This window comes from Leptodactylus fuscus, chromosome 3 (assembly GCF_031893055.1).
Source record: "Leptodactylus fuscus isolate aLepFus1 chromosome 3, aLepFus1.hap2, whole genome shotgun sequence".
Lineage (NCBI taxonomy): Eukaryota > Metazoa > Chordata > Amphibia > Anura > Leptodactylidae > Leptodactylus > Leptodactylus fuscus.
This window is the reverse complement of record NC_134267.1, coordinates 148,901,679-148,922,540: the sequence shown is the minus strand read 5'-3', so window position 1 is coordinate 148,922,540 and position 20,862 is coordinate 148,901,679. Positions and strand designations below refer to the sequence as shown.

Genomic DNA, 20,862 nt, shown 5'->3' with positions numbered 1-20,862 from the left:
CCTGTTTGTAAAAAAAAAAAAAAAAGTGGAAGTCACCCAGCTAGGCAAAGAAAAACTGTAAAGTAGACAAAGAGCTAAACAAGAGCTACAGTCTCTTCATTCTCACGATCATGGGAATACCATCACTTTTTCATGACGTTAAGATTACAATGATGTTAATCATGTGGTAGGATATACACACACTGACAAAAGAAAACTATGCAGCAAGAAATGTCAGATTGTTGCAAGATTACTACTACTACTTATTTTGGACTATAGTTAGGCTCTAATAGGCTACTTTTGGGTAGTGTACCTCTTGGTGAGAACTCTGATATACATATTGCATCAGGGAAGCATGATGGCTTGCTGGAATCTAATTAGCATATGAATAATAATTGACTCATTCAAAAACTACTGAGGCCATTTACATACAAAAGGTATGCGTGGAATAGCCCTTCTAAAGGCTATGAAAGTATTTGCTTACATCTCCCAATGATAGAGCCCCTTTACCCTCAGCTTTGGTGTGGGTGGTCCTACTCTGCCTATTCAGAGATAGCTGTCAGTCACAGTCATCAGGGAAGGTTGTCAATGACTAAATAATACTGCCCACTTGACTCCTTAGCCTAATAAAAGCAGAAGTTAAATGCGAAAAGCTGGGTTCACATCTGTGTTAGCATTTCCATCTAAAATCGACAGAGAAAAGTTCTGCACAGAGTCTATGGGGTCCACAGGTAACCAATTTAGCGGATTGGCTCTTTGCCTTTCTTGTGAACATAGAAAACACACACACACACACACACACACACACACCCCAATCAGATCGTTTCAGACAATGGACTAAGAACCTGCTTCCAGTCTTTGACACCTTATCTCCTGTGATAATTTATGTAATTCTGTAAAACAATCCTTATGACCAGCTTGTCAAATACTCTTATCTATACTAGTGTCCTGCTAGTGAGAATATATAATCCAAGCTGGTTGTGATAAAGGCGGTTCTCTAATGTTTTGATGAAAAGTGTTTTCTCATTTATTGTAATTTACTACAAGCCAAACTTATCAGCAGTTGTTTTTCTATACTAGTCCAGATGTACACAGACACCAATTTACATCTACACTACATTAATGTAGCAGTCTATATAGTCTCAAATATACTGTATGAAGCCTTTCACTGTCGTTTACGGAGGAGAAAATAACTCAGTGCTCATATAGTCAGTGAATTACACTACTGTAGCACTTCTCAGAACAAACAGTTCTTTGTAAACTGTCCTCCTGTGCCAGTGGATCCCCTGGGACTGAAGAATTACGCACATTTGAGCAGCGAATGCCATCAGCACAAATCCAAACAGCGCAAAGAATGTGAATGAATTTTAGATAAAAGCCATGCAAACTGGGACTAATGAATGGAGCAAAGTAGGATTGATAGAAGGGAGCGCCATTCCTTGGCATGTTTTGCTTTCTAGATGTTGCTCAGTGCATATGTGAAAGAGCTACATGTGCCTGTGATGTTTGTCTTCATATCAATGTATTTACATGACATTCAGGAGATCTTATAATTGTGTGAGTCAGACTGTCGCATACTACAATCACAGGCATGTGGCAGGTAATAGCGGCAGTAAAACAGGCAGTCGTGGCTTTCTAACAGCTAATACAAACTACAAAGCACAATATCTGTGTAACTACCGGTAGCTTGTCTGGACTGGCTGAGTATGGTAGATATTGACAGATACGGAGAATTTATTTTAACTTTTGTATTAGGTCCTACTTTTCTGAATCATTGAAAAAAAAACTTCCATAGCAAGGTTTGAGTTCACAGCGTACAGTTCTGGATGTTCAAGAAATTAAAAAGGGGCTTCCATTTCTAGAAATATTCCCAAAACATAAATAAAATATAGCCAACTAAAACTGAATTGCTAACTTACAGCTAAGGATGAAGAGAAACTTGAAGGCACATCAAAAAGTAATTTTGGGTGTGTTTTTTTTTTTTTTTATTAATAAAGAAGTCCGGATTAGAAAATTAGCATTAAAGTAAACCTATCACGATGAAAATGCAGCCCATCTACTGCCAGCAAGTTATAAAGTAGGAAGAGCTGACCAGATTGATGTATAGTTTTGTAGGAAGTGATGAGTAACTTGTGTGTATACTGGGAACTGTCCTACTCAATGAGAGTGTACATGCAGAAATTAGGACTCCGCTTTCATACGGTACCAGAATCAAGTTTCTACATTTGATAATTCCCAAGATCTAACTTGACATAGAACCTCCCCTACACCCATTTAACTTCATTACACACATGTACACTGCGCACAGTGAGGCCGCTCTCAACAGGGAAGCAAGGGAAAAAACAAAATGCAGGATTCCACATATAGGAGCCAAAATTTGTTACTAAAGTACATTAAAAAAAATTTAACAAATTCTCTCAAAATTAAAACTGGTTTAAAAGTTTATTAAGGCTTGAAACAGTGAAAGAGGGGTTGTCCCATTTAGGCATCCTTTAATCTGAAGACCTACTGGCATTCAGCAAACCAATACAGGTCTGGCAGTTGAAATCTCAGATGGGTAAATCTACAGGTGATGGCAAATGTGGTTTCGCGTGGTGCCTATTCATATGAATGCACTAACATGTAATGCATAGTCACACTCAAGAGTCATCCGGACACCAAAATGCTGCTCGGACAGACTACATTCTGGCCAACAAAGGAGGACTCCTTTGATATCAATATGAGCTTAAAGGTCTGTTAGTGCCATTAATGGGTTAAAAGTGCACCCATATACTTTTAGCAAGGTTTTGAGTAATTTCTGGGTTTGAGAGGGAGCTCCTGGCATCTTCTGCATTTGTTTACTTGGTGTTAGCTTTAGAGATGAGCGAGTACTGTTCGGATTAGCCGATCCAAACAGCACGCTCCATAGAAATGAATGGAAGCACCTGGTACTTCCGCTTTGACGGCGGCCGGCCGCTTAACCCCCCCATTTGCCGGCTACGTCCATTCATTTCTATGCGAGCGTGCTGTTCGGATCGGCTGATCCGAACAGTACTCGCTCATCTCTAGTTAGCTTCCTGCTGTGTAGTTTCCTGTTGTACCTTCCACACTACGTCCCTGTCACTGCTCCCCCCTCCTCTCTCCCTGTCTCCTTAGCTAACTTAACTATCCCACTCACTACTAATCCCCCCCCCGCCTCCCTGTCTACCTAGCTATGCTATCCCGCCCAGTACTATCCCTTCACAAGTAACAAAGCCAACCTTCCATCCACCACATCATACTTACCTAGTTTCAGATTTGGGAGACGCTCATCCTTTCTTCTTCACGGTGTGCAGGCTGGATTTGCTGCGTACAGACAGGAAGTAACTGTGAAGCCTGAGCAGTAGAGATTGAGTGCCCTCTCTACTGCGCATATCTCGCAGACACAGCGTCTCCAGCCTCCAGCAAGCGCTTGAAGGGAAGAGGAGCGGTTCCCAGACAGGAAGGCTGGTAAGTATTGATGGGGTTGGGGAGGGGGAAGTGAGGGTGGAGTACTGGTGACGTTCAGTTTCGTAATAGCAGTATTAAAAGTACATTGATTTCAGTGGGGCTGAGTGATAGCTTGTTATAGAAAAACGACCATCACATGGCTGTTTTTCATGTTTGTGTGAATAACACCTAAATATCAATGAATTCTAGAATACCGATATACTTCAAGGCATCGTTGGAATTACTTCAATATATGCACATGTGCTCGAGATTCTATCGACACTGTAAAGGAAAAACCACATTATTTACAAAAATTTTAATTACATACCATCACCTCCTTCAGACTGTCCTGATCTGTAGGGGTTATATTTTGGCTTTGGGGCTACTACAGGGGCAAACTTCTTGGGTGTTTGCTGTGTGGACACAGAAATGCTTGGTGCCCCAAACCCCTGTGTGGTTTCCATTCTGGCTGTCACATGTCCAAGGCCCTCTCCTGAGCTCTTTGGTGGTAGCCAAGATGGATGCGACATTGTTTAAACCTAGGAAAAAAGAAAAAAGATTTTAGTTAAAACACCATTGGCTGATATAAAAGTTGTACTTCCTATTGACATAGTTTAACATTCCATATGAAGCACTGAGTAGCTAGAAAAAAAAATGCAATTTTTATTTTACACTGTTCCCTGTATGGGATAAACACTTATTTTTTTGATAATTTGGCATTTTTGAATGTAGGGATATAAACTTTTTTTTTAACCAAGTTTCATTTTCAATCAGGAACTTTGGTCATGCATACAATGTACTAAAATATTTCTGTATTGCAGTATATTGCATACATACAGAATGTCCATTACACCTTGCTCAACAGACTGCAGTCCCCCCTCATGAAATTCTATGGGGCAGTGATCCATCCTAAAATGGTGGGGCCCGTGCACCACAATGGCTTAGGTGCCACTGTCGCAAATGATCATAAGTGGTTAACAGCCGATATCTGGTGCTGTCACCATTCAGAACTGTTAGCAGAGGTGCCTTCTGTATAGTGGAGAATGTTCGTCTTCTGAGCCCTCTTCATTGCCCCTCCCAACATTATGATGTACATGTACAAGTACTCTCATGACTTCTAACATGTTTTATTGTTATACAATACTTGCGTTCATCAAGAAATAATTCTATAGAATCTTCTCTCAAAAATTGGCTTTTTGTTGTTGTTCCTGAACAATGATGAATTAATTGACAACTGGGTGTTCACAGTTGAGTCCCTTCACACACTCACAATTAGTGTTGCCAATAAACTCTGTAAAGACATGTCCCTCGAAACAGATTGTTGCCAATGTACAATTCTAAGAACGGATACTCCAGAACGGTTATTTCATGTGGAGTGCAAGTACATATATTTAAAAAAAAAAAAAAAAAAAACACACGGGGAGGTGACATGTCCTTTTTCACATGAGGTGTCCTTACTTTTTCACAATGTAAATGTATCTTTTGTTTAGACCCTACACTAAAAGTCTTCAGTTTCTCAGTTTTTAAAGTCAGAAAAGCTTTTACTTTACTGGATCCAAGCAGGAAATACAATTTGCATAAATACACATCTATGAAACTAAAACTAGTTTAATTGCCAATTAGAGAAAGTTAAACATTTGTTTCCTCCTGAATGGTTTACGGTCAAGAGAGTTTTTATATCAATTGTCGATAAACAAGGGCGGTACTGACTTCTTCAATGCTAGATCACAGGATTTTGTTACAGGCAAAGTTAACATAGTAGTCATGAAAAAAACAAAAACTAATATTAAAAATATCAATCCAAGATGAAATGTAAAAAGTTATACAGAAAATGCAACCGGCAGCTTTACATTCGCACCTTGTAAAGATTAAAATTAGTGGCAGGTTTACATGACTAAACTAAGAGGAAGAAATAAATAGCAAAATATAGAACTTTCAGCACAAATACAACATTGACTGAGTCGCTGTGTGTGTACACAAGGAATAACACTTACCAGCCATTGTATGGCTTGCATTTTGCCAGTTTTAGCTGGGTTTTTTTTTCCCTCTGCAGGCTATCACCAGTGGCATAAATACCGGGAGAGCAGCAGCCACAGAGCCTGGGACCTTAGGGGGCCCGGATTATTTATTTTCAGAAATGGGCTGTTACCTGTTGCAGTTTCCTCAGCAGGTAACGGGACCTACTTACTTACCAATCCTTGCTCCTGCGATCAGGATCGATAAGCAAGACCACAGGCCCACAAACTCCAAACACACACACACACATTATACTCTGGGGTCTTTTCAGACGCCGGAGTATAATGATCGGAGGGCCAGGGTAGGTCAAGGGACATCAAAAAACACTGCTACTTATCTCTCCTGCATTCTGGCATCCTCCAGGCATCTTCTGGCCTATTTGGTGACGTCACGTGGGCCAGGTTAGTGTCATTATGCGCTGCGACACCGGCCTGGCTCACGGGAGGTCTGTACCAAAAAACACCCCAGAGTATAATTGTTCATGGGTGGTGTACTCTGGGGAATAACACTGTGTGCAGGGGCCACTGTGGGTCAGAATACTGTGTGGACAGGCCACTATGGGACATTATACTGTCTGGAGGCTACTTTGGGACATTATAGTGTGTGTAAATGGGACGCTATACTGTGGGGGCCAGGGAAGGGGACTCTGCTAGTTACACCACTGTATCACCTATTCTGTACTAGTGGGGGGAAACTAGCTGATGTGAAGTCTCCCATACACTGCACATGGAGAAACGAGATTATACACCACAACTCTCCTTCACTCAATAACTGATGTAGTACTTAACAGTATTAAATGGAACAAAGTCTGTGGGGTGAGAGAGAGAACTTATTAGTAGCAGCAGCTTCTGTTTGTCTGATCCTCACTTGACACCTCCTCCCACTCTTTTCTATAGATAACTGAAACATAACACTGAAATATGAGAATGCAAAGCGCCAAAAGGGGCATTAATATCCCTAGAGCTTATCTCAAAGGAAATAAATAACGTGTTGGCATCATACAAATTCATCGCGATCACTTAAAGAACAATATGAGCCAAAACACTCAAAGTAGCAAAAATCAAAAATCAACCTTTATTAATCATAAAATAAAGCAATCAAATAAAAAAAATATTTATTTATCTATCTATCAACATGCCACTTCGGTCCAGGGGTTGAATGAGAGCATAGAGAAGAAGAAGAAGAAGAAGAAGAAAAAAAAAAACAAAAAAAAAAAAAAAAACACACACCTCTTACTAATCTTGAAAAAAAACTTATTGGCTGAAAGAGAACCAGTTCGGCAAACGTATGCCCCGACCGTGCCCGATTTTACTAGGCAATCTTATTTTGCATCAGTGCACAACCCGATCCCCTGCGACTACTCTTCCGCTGCTTCATTCAGTAGAATGGAGTCAGTCATGTGACTGTCAAATTGGTTGCAGGGGAGACGGGGGGGGGGAGAATTCCGGTCTCCCGTTTCACTCTGCTAAAGTAATAAAACAGAGCGGTGGGGGAGCAAAGTGTAAATTAGTAATAAAAGTTAACCAGTGCAGGGAATGCAATGGTAAGCTTTATTACTCCCCGGATAAGCTCTTTAATGAGAGGATTTGTTGGCACTGTATAAACAAGTAATAAGTATAACAAATATAGCCAACAGCCTGGGGCATAAATGCACAAAAAGAAAAGTCAATATATGGAGTTTTCAATAAACAAATCTAGGAGTTTTGTAATATACCTTGTATCACATGTGAACATGATTGTTACCACAAAATATCCTGCCCAAACATACTGTACATGAAGGGCCACGATGGGATGCCACTACATACCGGGAGAGAGTAGCCTCAGGAACTGTCCAACACCAAGACAGCATGGTGTAAGGGACTTATTTCATTACTTGAACTTGGGCACAATACTGACTGGCCTACATATGGTAACTTGGCAACTGTCCCCACCGATTGATACATTGAGCTGCAGAGTATTGCCCACGCAAGCCCTTTAACCCTTTCAGGACCAAGTGTCTGATGCCCCAATGATCAGACCAAATTTAGCATTTTTGTATGCACAGCAATATCTTTTAATGGCTTTGCATATCCCAACTATTTTTACCATGTTTTTTTCAAGACACATAAGGCTTGAAATAACTAGTCTTTGTTAAATAAGTTGAATATTTTTCTGCTTCTTTTACCTAAAACAACATAGTTTTTATATATGTTATTGCAATTAAACATATTAAAATTTGCTTTCCTAGTTCTTCTGATCACAGGGGATACACATTTATATAGTTTTTCAACAAAAAAAAAAAAATTAGGTTTTATAGTCAACATATCCAAGTGTAAATTAACCAGTAGTTTAGTATAGTAGAGGGTTGTAAACTGCTTGTGTTATCTCCAGCTAGCCTCCCTGCTGAGAAGGGCAAACATCCAGGAAGTAGGTGATAGGAGGGCGTGGCAGAGCACCAAGTTCTGCTATCAGAGTGCGAATGCAAAGACCATTTCACTTTACTATGATCGCTATAAAGGGTTCAATTTTGTTGATAAAAGTGATAAAAGTCCTAAAAGATTCCCTTATTACAGTGTAACGCTGGAACAGTAACTTCAGCATGTAGATTCCAGCACTTATCACTCCTACAGGATCAGTTGTAAGTCACAGGTGTTTGATGCCCAGTGCTGCAGTCACATTAAAGTCAGACAGTGATGTAAATAGCCAGATTAGCGACCTCTAGGGGTTAATCAGCATGTCCGGAAATGCATTTTAAAAAGGTAGTCACATTAAGAGATGAAATCTTGGAATGCTGCTCTTTCCATAACTTAAAAAGTTAAAAACTAAGCACCCTGTCTAGGTAGCTGGTGTCAGACTGGTATAACTTTATTTTAATGTCTTAAGAATCAAGCAATAATTGGGCCTCTTTGCATATCAATGCTGATTAAGCCATTTCCACTGCTTAGCATCTGATTACAAATGATACCATTCAATTACACTGTGCACCGAAAGCCTTAATGAGCAACAGTCTCAAAATTTATTATATATATTTTTAAGATTTAAACTAAACTAAAATGGCTGCCTATGATATACCTTAACCCTGTAACACTAAACGGCTTTTAAAGTTTAATGAACAACTACATTTTAATAAGGGTTAAAAGCAACTTTGCCTAGTAAAGTTTAACAGTTTTTGAAGTTTTTATAAAATATTATAGTATTTATAGAACTTTCCAAGCAGGGCTGTGGAGTCGGTAGGCCAAACAAACTGACTCATTTCATACACAGCTGACAGTGATGATCAGTTAGCAGTGGTAAAACTCCAGAGCTCCGCTAATTCAGGAAAAAAGCTAGACTTTGAATTCATATACAACAAGATATGCATTTACTTATACAACATTAAGAATTGTATATGATAAAAAAAAATATATATCATTTTACTTTGAATCTGGAAATGGAAACGTCCCCCGAAATTAGCCCCAACTCCACAGTCCTGTTTCTAAGAGGAGCTGATCTTTTGAGGAATCAGAAAGCTAAAATATCATCATGGGCAGTGTTGTTGAGACCAGCTGGCCATCTAGTGTATAAGATGGCATACGTCAGGGTAATAACAGACTGGGTGTGTCGAAATGTATCATGCGTCAGGGTCTGGGATTGTTAGGTGGGGTGGCATAGACACACAAGTCCAGTTTCTTTAGTCCAAAACAAAAGGTAGAGTTTTATTTTCAGCAACAAAAGGAAACAATACACAAATACCTGCCCGGCCAGGCTCTGACTAAACATGTTCTAGGTGAGGTAGCTTATTCTAACAGAAATCCAAAAGCCAGTAGAATCATTCAGGACACAGCTCCAAAAATATGACCTCTGTTTGCTCTCCAGCCAAGCTCTGCCAAAAAGTGTTGCTGCAGGAGCAACTTCTTAAGCTCCATTGATGAGCAGACTCTCTGCCGGAACATCCCCAAGTGTGGACTGGAGGGGGGTGGGGGGGTGGAATGACAGGTCCCACTACCAACCTACCTATCATTCCTAAAAATCCAGCCCAGTAACTGGAAATTTGAAATAACCCTCAGCAGACAATAGTTATCTGCTGAGAAATGTTCCTTCTGGAGTTTTCTCATCTCACCCACCTTAGTAGTCTGGGTGAGATGTACACCCCCTCCATTACCTGACCAGCCATCAACTTACACATGCCTGATCTGTTATTTCCTTGGGAGATAAGTTATTACCAGAGGTATTTGTAGCGGCTTGTTCTCCACTCCCAATTGAAAACATATTTTCAGCTGAACCGAGTGTGCATGTGTAAGGGACTAATAGCAGGAACAGCAGCCAGCTGAGTAAGCATTCAGACACAGGTACTGAAAGAACAAACAGTTTCTGTAGCTTGGTTATCTGTACACCAATTACTTTCCATTACATTAAAGGGAATTACTTCTTTAAAAAAAGTCAAATATACTCTTTAGTCATTCTGTCTATCCATTATTAGTTTCCAATCTAGGATTCCAGTTTTCAAGGCATATAAACAAGAATGAAAAAAATATATATATAATTTTTTTTTTGATTGTGTGTGTGTGTGTGTGTATATATATATATATATATATATATATATATATATATATATATATATATATATATATATATATCGGTTTGTGTTCCCCGTAAGTCAGTTTGGTTTGTGTTCCCCATGCAGCATACATACATTCAGTTTGGGTTTCCTGTATTAGATTGTATATGTTATGCTCATTTCAGGTCAAGTGTCTGGACATGAGTACATATCGTATATTACATAAAGATTTGCAGCTATTACTGCAGCCATTTCATATTCACACGTGGCCAGGATTACGCCCCGTTTATGTACATAACATGATACCACTAAGTACTTTCTGAGCATGTAACAAGCATTTATAAGTGATGCATTTTAACAATGGTACATAATTCACAAGGACATAAAAACCACCACCAGCAGCTTTCTCCCATTTGTACCACGGAGAACACATACAGTCCTATGAAAAAGTTTGGGCACCCCTATTAATCTTAATCATTTTTAGTTCTAAATATTTTGGTGTTTGCAGCAGCCATTTCAGTTTGATATATCTAATAACTGATGGACACAGTAATATTTCAGGATTAAAATGAGGTTTATTGTACTAACAGAAAATGCGCAATATGCATTAAACCAAAATTTGACCGGTGCAAAAATATGGGCACCTCAACAGAAAAGTGACATTAATATTTAGTACATCCTCCTTTTGCAGAGATAACAGCCTCTAGTCGCTTCCTGTAGCTTTTAATCAGTTCCTGGATCCTGGATGAAGGTATTTTGGACCATTTCTTTCTACAAAACAATTCAAGTTCAGTTAAGTTTGATGGTCGCCGAACATGGACAGCCCGCTCACAAATGATCTGAAAACAAAGATTGTTCAACATAGTTGTTCAGGGGAAGGATACAAAACGTTGTCTCAGATTTAACCTGTCAGTTTCCACTGTGAGGAACATAGTAAGGAAATGGAAGACCACAGGGACAGTTCTTGTTAAGCCCAGAAGTGGCAGGCCAAGAAAAATATCAGAAAGGCAGAGAAGAAGAATGGTGAGAACAGTCAAGGACAATCCACAGACCACCTCCAAAGAGCTGCAGCATCATCTTGCTGCAGATGGTGTCACTGTGCATCGGTCAACAATACAGCGCACTTTGCACAAGGAGAAGCTGTATGGGAGAGTGATGAGAAAGAAGCCGTTTCTGCACGTACGCCACAAATAGAGTTGCCTGAGGTATGCAAAAGCACATTTGGAGAAGCCAACTTCATTTTGGAAACAAAGATTGAGTTGTTTGGTTATAAAAAAAAAAAGGCGTTATGCATGGCGTCCAAAAAGAAACAGCATTCCAAGAAAAACACATGCTACCCACTGTAAAATTTGGTGGAGGTTCCATCATGCTTTGGGGCTGTGTGGCCAATGCCGGCACCGGGAATCTTGTTGAAGTTGAGGGTCACATGGATTCCACTCAGTATCAGCAGATTCTTGAGAATAATGTTCAAGAATCAGTGACGAAGTTGAAGTTACGCCGGGGATGGATATTTCAGCAAGACAATGATCCAAAACACCGCTCCAAATCGACTCAGGCATTCATGCAGAGGAACAATTACAATGTTCTGGAATGGCCATCCCAGTCCCCAGACCTGAATATCATTGAACATCTGTGGGATGATTTGAAGCGGGCTGTCCATGCTCGGCGACCATCTAACTTAACTGAACTTGAATTGTTTGTCCAAAATACCTTCATCCAGGATCCAGGAACTGATTAAAAGCTACAGGAAGCGACTAGAGGCTGTTATCTTTGCAAAAGGAGGATCTACTAAATATTAATGTCACTTTTCTGTTGAGGTGCCCATACTTTTGCACCGGTCAAATTTTGGTTTAATGCATATTGCACATTTTCTGTTAGTACAATAAACCTCATTTCAATCCTGAAATATTACTGTGTCCATCAGTTATTAGATATATCAAACTGAAATGGCTGTTGCAAATACAAAAATATTTAGAACTAAAAATGATTAAGATTAATAGGGGTGCCCAAACTTTCATAGGACTGTATATGCTCAGCTATACTGAATGTATAAGTGTATGGGCGGGTTTGGGAAAGATAGCCATCAAAACCTCATATTTTGTACTATGCATTATATATAGTGTATTACTATGACCAGGAAGATTACAGATGGAAGAAAACACATGGAGCAACACCTACTTATTTAGCAGACGGTAAAAGATATATGTTCATGAGAATTCAAAACGCACGAAGGACTTAAAACGGCGTACAATATCTGTGTGCTAAAACGCCGGTGTGCCTCACATTCTCATTTAATATTACTTTTCTGCTTATTGCTGTTTTTGAAAGTTATCACGTTTTATTTTTGAATTTCTAATGCTCATTATAGAAAAGGTAACAGCTTCAGCATATGCTCAGAATGCCTCCCCAATGAGCTGTGATTCACTTACTCTGCGTGCTCAGATCTGGAGCGTGTTTACTTCTAAAATATGTTTCTTTTAAGACATTACATATCATGAACCTTGTTGAATGTGTGGAAAACTGTCAAAAGTAAGAAGTAGATAGAAGATTTTTCAGGATGTTAATAAAGAAGAAAAATTAAGCCTAAACATTCTGTAACAAGTACAGCTCTGTATACATCAAATAGCGCGAAACCACGCCATTCTGTTCATCAGAATCCTGCATGATAATAATTAGATATAGGAGATAGAGAGACAGCAAGAGACTGTCAGGACTGCCAAGTTTTGTATTCCTCAGTAATAAATCCCTAAAGATTGGATCACTCCAGATACAGAGAAACAGATAAGGATCATGTATGTATTTTGTGAGAGATGCTACCGCACCAAGGATGTCATCATATTATAGAACATCAAAGCTAGAGAATGAAGAACCAAAGGGCAGTAACTACTCCCAAGGTAACTGTGCAGAACAACCTTGTATATAATCTATAGTAGAGAACAATGTCTATCAATAACATTCAGTGTCATTGTGAATAGTGCAGATGAAGGAGAAGTTATATACCATAGCCTTGGGAGCTGATCAAAATAATATCACACTTAAAACATAGGAACATAGAAGATTAACAACAGGAAAACACCCCCGGCCCTTATATTATTGCCATTTTATCTTCTGATCGACATGTTGATTCCAGACATGCTTACATTCACTTACTGTATTACCCAACGGCATTTGCAGGAAGTTTGTTCCAAGCAGATATGTCAGTGAAGTTTCCAAATTTCAGATTTGCCAGTTTTTTTTTGTTTTAATTAAAAACACTTCACCCTGAACCTTATAAGTACCTTTAACATATTTAAGAGTTTTTCATGTCCCCCTTCTTTCCTCAGAGTTATACAGATTAAGCTCCTTAAAGAGGTTGTCCATATGCAGACCAATATAGAGAGACAAATGTTATCGTATGTATAAATGAAAGTTTCTATTATACTTTCTGTATCAATTTCTCAGTTTTCTAGATCTCTGCTTGTTGTCATCCATTATTAGTGGATAAAAATCAGTCCCTGTTATGGATACACAGGTACAAAGCTCGTTATAGTCACCCCACAGTAATCAGACATCTGCCTGGTAACGAGCTGTGCACCTGTTGACGATGGACTGTAGATCACCTGACCATGGACTGTAGATCACCTGACCATGGACTGTAGATCACCTGACCATGGACTGTAGATCACCTGACCATGGACTGTAGATCACATGACCATGGACTGTAGATCACATGACCATGGACTGTAGATCACATGACCATGGACTGTAGATCACATGACCATGGACTGTAGATCACATGACCATGGACTGTAGATCACATGACCATGGACTGTAGATCACATGACCATGGACTGTAGATCACATGACCATGGACTGTAGATCACATGACCATGGACTGTAGATCACATGACCATGGACTGTAGATCACATGACCATGGACTGTAGATCACATGACCATGGACTGTAGATCACATGACCATGGACTGTAGATCACATGACCATGGACTGTAGATCACATGACCATGGACTGTAGATCACATGACCATGGACTGTAGATCACATGACCATGGACTGTAGATCACATGACCATGGACTGTAGATCACATGACCATGGACTGTTTTGTATCCACCAAGAAAGAATGACAGCAAGCAGAGATCTAGAAAACTGAGGAAATGATACAGAAAGTATATTGGAAAATACAATATCCTTTTATTATACAAACAAAATTTGTCTCTAATGGTCTGAAAGTGGACAACCACTTTAGGCCTCTCCTAATGTGTTTTTGTTTTGGGTTTTCTTTTAAAATGTAGATTGTGAGCCCCACATAGAGCTCACAATGTACATTTTTTCCCTATCAGTATGTCTTTGGAATATGGGATGGAAATCCATTCAAAACACGGGAAGAACATACAAACTCCTGCAGATGGTTTTTGCCCTTGGCGGGATTTGAACACCAGGACTCCAGCGTGCAAGCGCTAACCACTGAGCCACCGTGTAGCCCTCCTCCTAATATGTTTTATGCTTCAGATCCTCCACCATTTCTATAGCCCTCCTTTGCACTCACTCCATTTTCTATATCTTTTTGCAGTTGGGATCCTCCAGAACTGGACACTGTATTCCAGATGTGGTGTAACCAGTGCTCTATACAGTGGGATCATGTTCTCACTCTTCCTACAGGTTACTCCTCCAGCTATACAACTTTCTACCTGCCTTCTCTGCTGTCTGACAGCCTGGGCACTTGTTTTAGGCTGTCATATCAGGACTCCTAGTTCCTTCTTTTCTGAAGCCCTGGCTAACACAGAACTGCCAATACAATACTGAGATAGAGGATTCCTCCCCCTCAAGTGCATCATTTTAAATTTGGAAACATTGAACTTCAGTTTCCATTGTTCGTATCATACATCCAGTAAAACTAGAACTTTTTTCCACGTTACAAAACCCTCCAGGAGAGTTAACCCTTTAACACACTTGTGTACCATTGGAATATAGGCAAACCTTCCCTACTTGCCCCTATGTCACCTACAAAAAATATTTGGCCATTGAAAAACAGCATGGAATACTATATGGACTCAAGGGGTTAGAGTTATTAAAATCTAAAAGCAAACCCGTCTTGTGCTAGGTTCACACCTGCGTTTGGGTTTCCTTTTGTGGCGTTCGCTTTGGGACCTCCCAAAGGAAACCTAATCCGCTTGAAAAAGCGATTCCCTGCAGAAACCCGTGGACCCCATAGACTATAATGGGGTCCATAGTTTCCACCCAAAAAGTGTGGAGAGAAAAGTCCTCCAGGAACAGGTGTGAATCCAGCCTTTAGTTGGCCTTAGCTTCCAATCACGGTGCAGCTTTAATTTGTCTGGAGAAGAATACCAAATGAAAAACAGTGCTGTGATTGGTTACTATGGGCAACTAAGACAGTTTTGCTTTCAGATTGGTTTACTAAATCTGTCCCATGCCTTTAAGAAGTAGATGTTATTACTAATAGATTATATGGTTGCTCCACAGTAAAAACTTGTGGTATCGTGAAAGCCATACAAGTCTACATACTGCTAAAACTGTAAAATCCAAGTAACAGGCAGATGTAGTATTATTCCCCATGTACACACTGGACTACTGGTTTATGCAAAGTTTGTTTACAGAATAGGTAAACTAAGAACCAAGGCTGTAGGGTATAGGTGTAAGAGAAGCTAGCTGGATATGGTATAAGACTAGCCAGTAGTGCACAATTATATTCACAATTATTTGTAACGAGGTACTTTATATAAAAAAAAAAAAAAAAAAAAAGCGATAGACGATGGTACAAAGTGGCGTCCACAGCATTAAATAACTCTTTATAAGTTTGTCTTCCTAAAATGCCTGCTAAGCATCTTGTCATTGTCTGACCACGTTTTCTGTTCCACTGTGGCTTGTGTACAAAGGCAAAACCGGAATGAACTGTGAAGGAACACAAAGTAGCCTTTAAAGCAGGAGACAGAAAACTGGTGGGCAAAATAACTCTGAAAACATCAATTTGTAGAGCTAAATAAGGCAAAATCCACAGTCAGCCGAGGATCTGTGCCAAAGGGACACCGAAATCATCCGTTTGTTTTTTCACATTTTGCATTTGACAAACACATACTTGTGCAAACTGCCAGATCTGAGGTTCTTTTTCTGCCAAGTGAGGGCTAGGCCAGAAAAGATTGCCAAACTATTTTATAACCAGGATTACCATTTAGCCTTATTTTTCACAGTGCTCCTGTGCTAAACTGGAAAATGTAGGGGAAGGGGGAGACAGTGACATGAGGTACTGTACACACCCTTCCCAAATAGAGAGAAGAAAAAAAAAAAAAAAAAAAAAAAAGCTTTGAGTAATAAAATGTGGTCAAACTGCAAGTTTCAGTCCTGAACACATCTCAGCGTCAAGTAACGTTATGTAACATTATGACTATTCATGACTGCTGGATTAAGCAATCGCTTTAACCAGACTGAAGCAGTTCACACAGAGGCTTTTCACTGCTAAAGTAATAGGACACACATATGTAGGAATAGATCGCCTTAAGACTCAGGTCACACAAGCTGTGGCAGGACCAATCAGGTCACCACATCTTATTGCTCTGTTCAAGGAAACACACCACAGTGAGGAGAGAGCTAGTCTTAGTCACATGTAGAATAGAAGTACTGGCTTGGCTATTGGTCCCAGAATCCCTTAGGATTCTTAGGTAATCTATAGGGAGCCTTCTTTCAATAGGTAGTGCTAGGAGCAAATTCGTCTTTTTCATCAATGAGGTCTTATTTGTACTACTTACCCAGAATGCTCAGCAGGGCATGCATGGTTTAATAAGTCCTTGTACCACAAAGATGTTACCCATTCTGACTCACATGTATATTCATTATTTCATTACTGGACATACAAGCCTTACAAACAGAAGGTCCTCATCTACGACTTCTCGGCCTCTTGGCTAAGATCAAGTGTAGCGCGTTACCATCAGACCTGGTTAGTAAATCTCCTTTGGCAGTGGGAGTGACAATAGAAGACCAGGGATGAGGAGCAGAGAAACACACGGTGGTTGTGGTTCAGACCACAAGATCGAAGCTATTAGGCCAAGACTGCATGGAAGACCCATAATGCACAGTGCACTGGGGGACAGTGACTCCTGGGGTGCAATAACTCAGAGATGGGAACTTACTGAGTGTGGCACATTGAAAGTGAAAGGAAGTGCTTGCGCAATTGCACATCACTGCCTATTTTCCATATCCAGCAAGGGTAATTTTTTTTTTTTTTTTTTTTTTTTTTTTTTTTTTTACAGATCCAGTGGTTAGACTGGACTCAGCACTGGGCCCGCTATGTATGTATGTATGTATGTATGTATGTATGTATGTATATATATATATATATATATATATAAAAAATTCATCATTTGTCACTGTATAAAAGGGGGCACAGATGCCCTTTTAGGACCCTCCCGATGTCTGGGGGAATGGAGTTGTGTGGCCCTAAGGCTCCCTTCTTCCCTGCTACCTGGTCCACCTCTGCTTTTGTGGAGGTGGACAAGTTGTAGGCTCTTGGTAGTACTCAATGGGGTTAGAGCCTATGAGGAAACCAAAGCTAGTTGTCTCCCTGTTCCGGCAGGGAGATAGTTGTTCCCTAGCCTTCTTAGTTCCTTGGGTCCAGAGGGCTGAGACATCAGTGTGCCCATTATGTCTTCTACCAAAATGCTCATTGGCAAAACATACAGAGCCCTATGAGTGTTGGCCAGTCACTGGTTAGGCTCCTACACATTCATAACCCCTTCCTGCTCATCGCTGTTTAAATACATTGCAGGGGACATATGGTTAACACTCAGCACCGTAATAGTATTGCTCTGCGCCATAGCAGGTACAGATGTAGTGTGTTCGACAGCACATTGCTGCCAGGTTCAGATTCCAGCAGGTTAATCCCTTTCGATGAACAATAGTCATCATAGTGTCTGAATGGTTACTGGAGGGAGCCCCTTTTCCTCACCCCTATCCACACTGTTGGAGCGTTCATAAATAAAGAACTGACAATTTTTTTTTTTGTTTGTTTGTTGTTTTTTTTTTTTTAAATCATACCCCACAAAAAAAAAAAAAAAAAAAAAGTAAAAGTAATCACATAGACATACATGCAAGAAAATTCTGTTGTGTGTCAGAAACCAATTTAGTGATTTCACAAAAAGGCTTTTAGTCTAGTGAAAGTGGTAAACCATTACAAAATATACAAATATGACAAGGACATTGTAACGACCTGCCAAAAAAGGTTACCATGCTGTTTTTGATACAAAGCGAACATGAACATAAAAAAAAAAAAAAAAAAAACCCACACACACACACCACAACACCACAGACAGGACAGATAGGCAGGTGGTTTTTTATGCGGTCTCTCCAAAATTGTAAATAAAAATTCACCAAAATATTACATGTAACCCAAAAAAATGGTTCCACCTAAAAATACTAATCGCAATGCAAATACTAAGCCCACATAAGTCTATGTAAAGATTGAAAAGTTATTCATTTTGTAAAGGCAGAAAAAAAAAAAAAAAGCTTTATCATTCAAACTAGGCTGAATCCAAGGGGTTTTGAATCCTACAATAGCACAGTAAATTAGTGGATTTTTTCATATATTTATATAAAATAAGCATATCTGTGAGGCAAGTTTGAGTATAAAAGATATTATTGTAGCAGCTACAATCATTATAGGTATATGGGGTCATCAGAAAAGGGTATATAAAATATTCTAGCTGCATCCTTAGCATGTGTCATATTTCTGCATCTGGTCTTATAAAGACCAGGCTCCACAACAAGTTGATGTCGTCCAAAAAAAAAAAGATAGCTAAAAAACAGCAGCATGAGAAATAATGTTCCATACCTCTGAGGAGGAAGGTTATTCCTGATTTCTTCCTGTGTTCTGCTTGGTGAAATAATACAAAGGCTATAAGGTGAAAAAAAAAAGAAAAGAAAAAGTGCGTTATACACTGGATTGACACAGCCTAGCCAACGTTACCACGGTCATGAATATAGAGTACACCAGGACACTACGTACACAATGAATACCGTAGTAATGAGGTCAGCAATACTACTTTTCTATGGTCTCTTAATTGTGCACAAATATATACCGTAAGTCCGCTATTCTAGATACACAGGTTTTGTTTTGTTTTTTTAACCTTCATCTAACCAGAAAAAGTAGATTACTGTGGGCAACCAGAGCTGCAATACCAGACAGGACCCCTGAACAAGTAAGGCACCGTTTGTTTTTGTTTTTTTTAGAAACTCCTTTTTTTCCCTCTATCCTAGACAAAGCCTTTAAGAGACTCCTAATTAAAACAAAACATGAAAGTTGTACAAGTAAAGATGACAGAATAGCATTTTATTCCAAGTGGTCTTCACGAAGGATCTTTTCTTGAAAATGACAACACCTGACATCCGCCAATATCTGATAATTGAAAACATTTGATAATATGTCAGATCCTATGAAACTTGACTGTCCAAATAGACTTTGCTGGTCTCTATAAGTAGTGTACACTGATGACATGTTGGCATTAACACTAGTGGAGTGTGGCTGCTGGGCCTCAACTCTTTCTGGCAATTACAGCTGGCTCACAGGTTCTGGAGTTCAGTTTCTCCACCCTCTCCTGCCAATGTCTCTCTGATCTGCTGTGACAACCTGTAAGGCTCTTAGATTCCTCTTAAAGGTTAAGTGTGTGCAACTGTTAATTGTTCCTCTCCAACCTCTTGAGGCCTCCGGTTATTAAAAGGAAGCTCCACCCACAAAAAGCTGCCTGAGGAATAAAGGTTCCTAGCTTGTCATTTCCTGCAAATGTTTGCCCTTTTTGCTGACCCCAGATAGTTTCCTGACTTCAGTTCTGCCTCCTGATTCCAGTCCTGTTGTTTAATCAGTGTTTGACCCTCAAATTGTCTCATCTCCAAAAATGTGTTTTCCACGTTGGCCCATTACTTGAACTGTACCAGTATCTAACAACTCTGTCTGACCTTTGGTTCTTTGCACTGATGTCTTTTAGCCATCATCATCCAGGTAGCAACCTGGTGGTCTACCTGCAACAAAGTCCAGAATTCTTTATAGGGGTTTAATGGTGAAGAACAGAGAGGCCACTAGGACTATGCTCTTAGGAGTAGGAATCTTACATTAATTCAGGAAATTAGTATGCAAGTTTTCATGAAGGCCATGATCATCCATTTCAGTAACTACAGCACATAAAGGAGCATCATAAAACAGAAGCCAGACATTGTCAGAATATATTTCCTGTACCCGACCTCCCTGGTTAAAAAGCAGCAGCCTCACCATAAGTGACTCTCCAGGCCCATCTGTAAGTAAATACCTGTATTCCTCATGAAACAGCAATTCTGGAGCATCTTTTCTTAGAGCTTTGAGCTGTTGTTCTGATGTACGGATGCTATCACTCCCCCAGTAACAGAGGTGTGTATCTACTCAGCCTAGTATTGTCCGCACGGATTGGACCCTATAAGACTACGTAAGGACAACCCACCAACTGAGAACACCGAGCTCACCATCTATTCATACATAAGCAGAGGAAATAAAGGAACTGCATAAAATTCCATCTTAGAAGAGTTGCCCCAGAATTGTTATATTAAGGGGAACACAAACATTTAGTAAAACACAGACATGTCAGGAGAACTGACGGGAAGAGGAGTAGAGGAGGGGGGGGGGGGAGAGAACTATTGCATCTTTATACACCATGAAACATTTGACGGTGGTCGTCGTCCCATGTAGCATGGGGAGTGCGTAACATTATCAATCCTACAAAATACCAATTATATACAAAGCAAGGACAGAGAAGATTACAAAAGCACAAACAAATGGCACGGCAATTAAAATACTATCCACTAAAACGGATGAGCCATCATAATGATGAAAAGAAGTGAACTGCGCATAAAATACAGTCTGCTTAAATAAAAA

The 20,862-nt window shown here is 39.7% G+C and overlaps 1 protein-coding gene across 3 annotated transcripts in view; it reads right to left on the bottom strand.

Annotated features, from left to right (window-relative positions):
* Window positions 1-20,862, bottom strand: part of LPP (LIM domain containing preferred translocation partner in lipoma) — a 213,329-nt gene that overhangs the window by 139,563 nt on the left and 52,904 nt on the right. For all 3 annotated transcript variants that reach the window (XM_075268542.1, XM_075268543.1, XM_075268541.1), the window contains 2 exons: window positions 18,796-18,858; window positions 3,755-3,965 (listed from right to left, as the gene is read on the bottom strand). In XM_075268542.1, coding sequence (XP_075124643.1) covers window positions 3,755-3,956 — 202 coding nt within the window. In that variant the 5' untranslated portion in view covers window positions 3,957-3,965; window positions 18,796-18,858. The remainder of the gene's footprint in view (window positions 1-3,754; window positions 3,966-18,795; window positions 18,859-20,862) is intronic.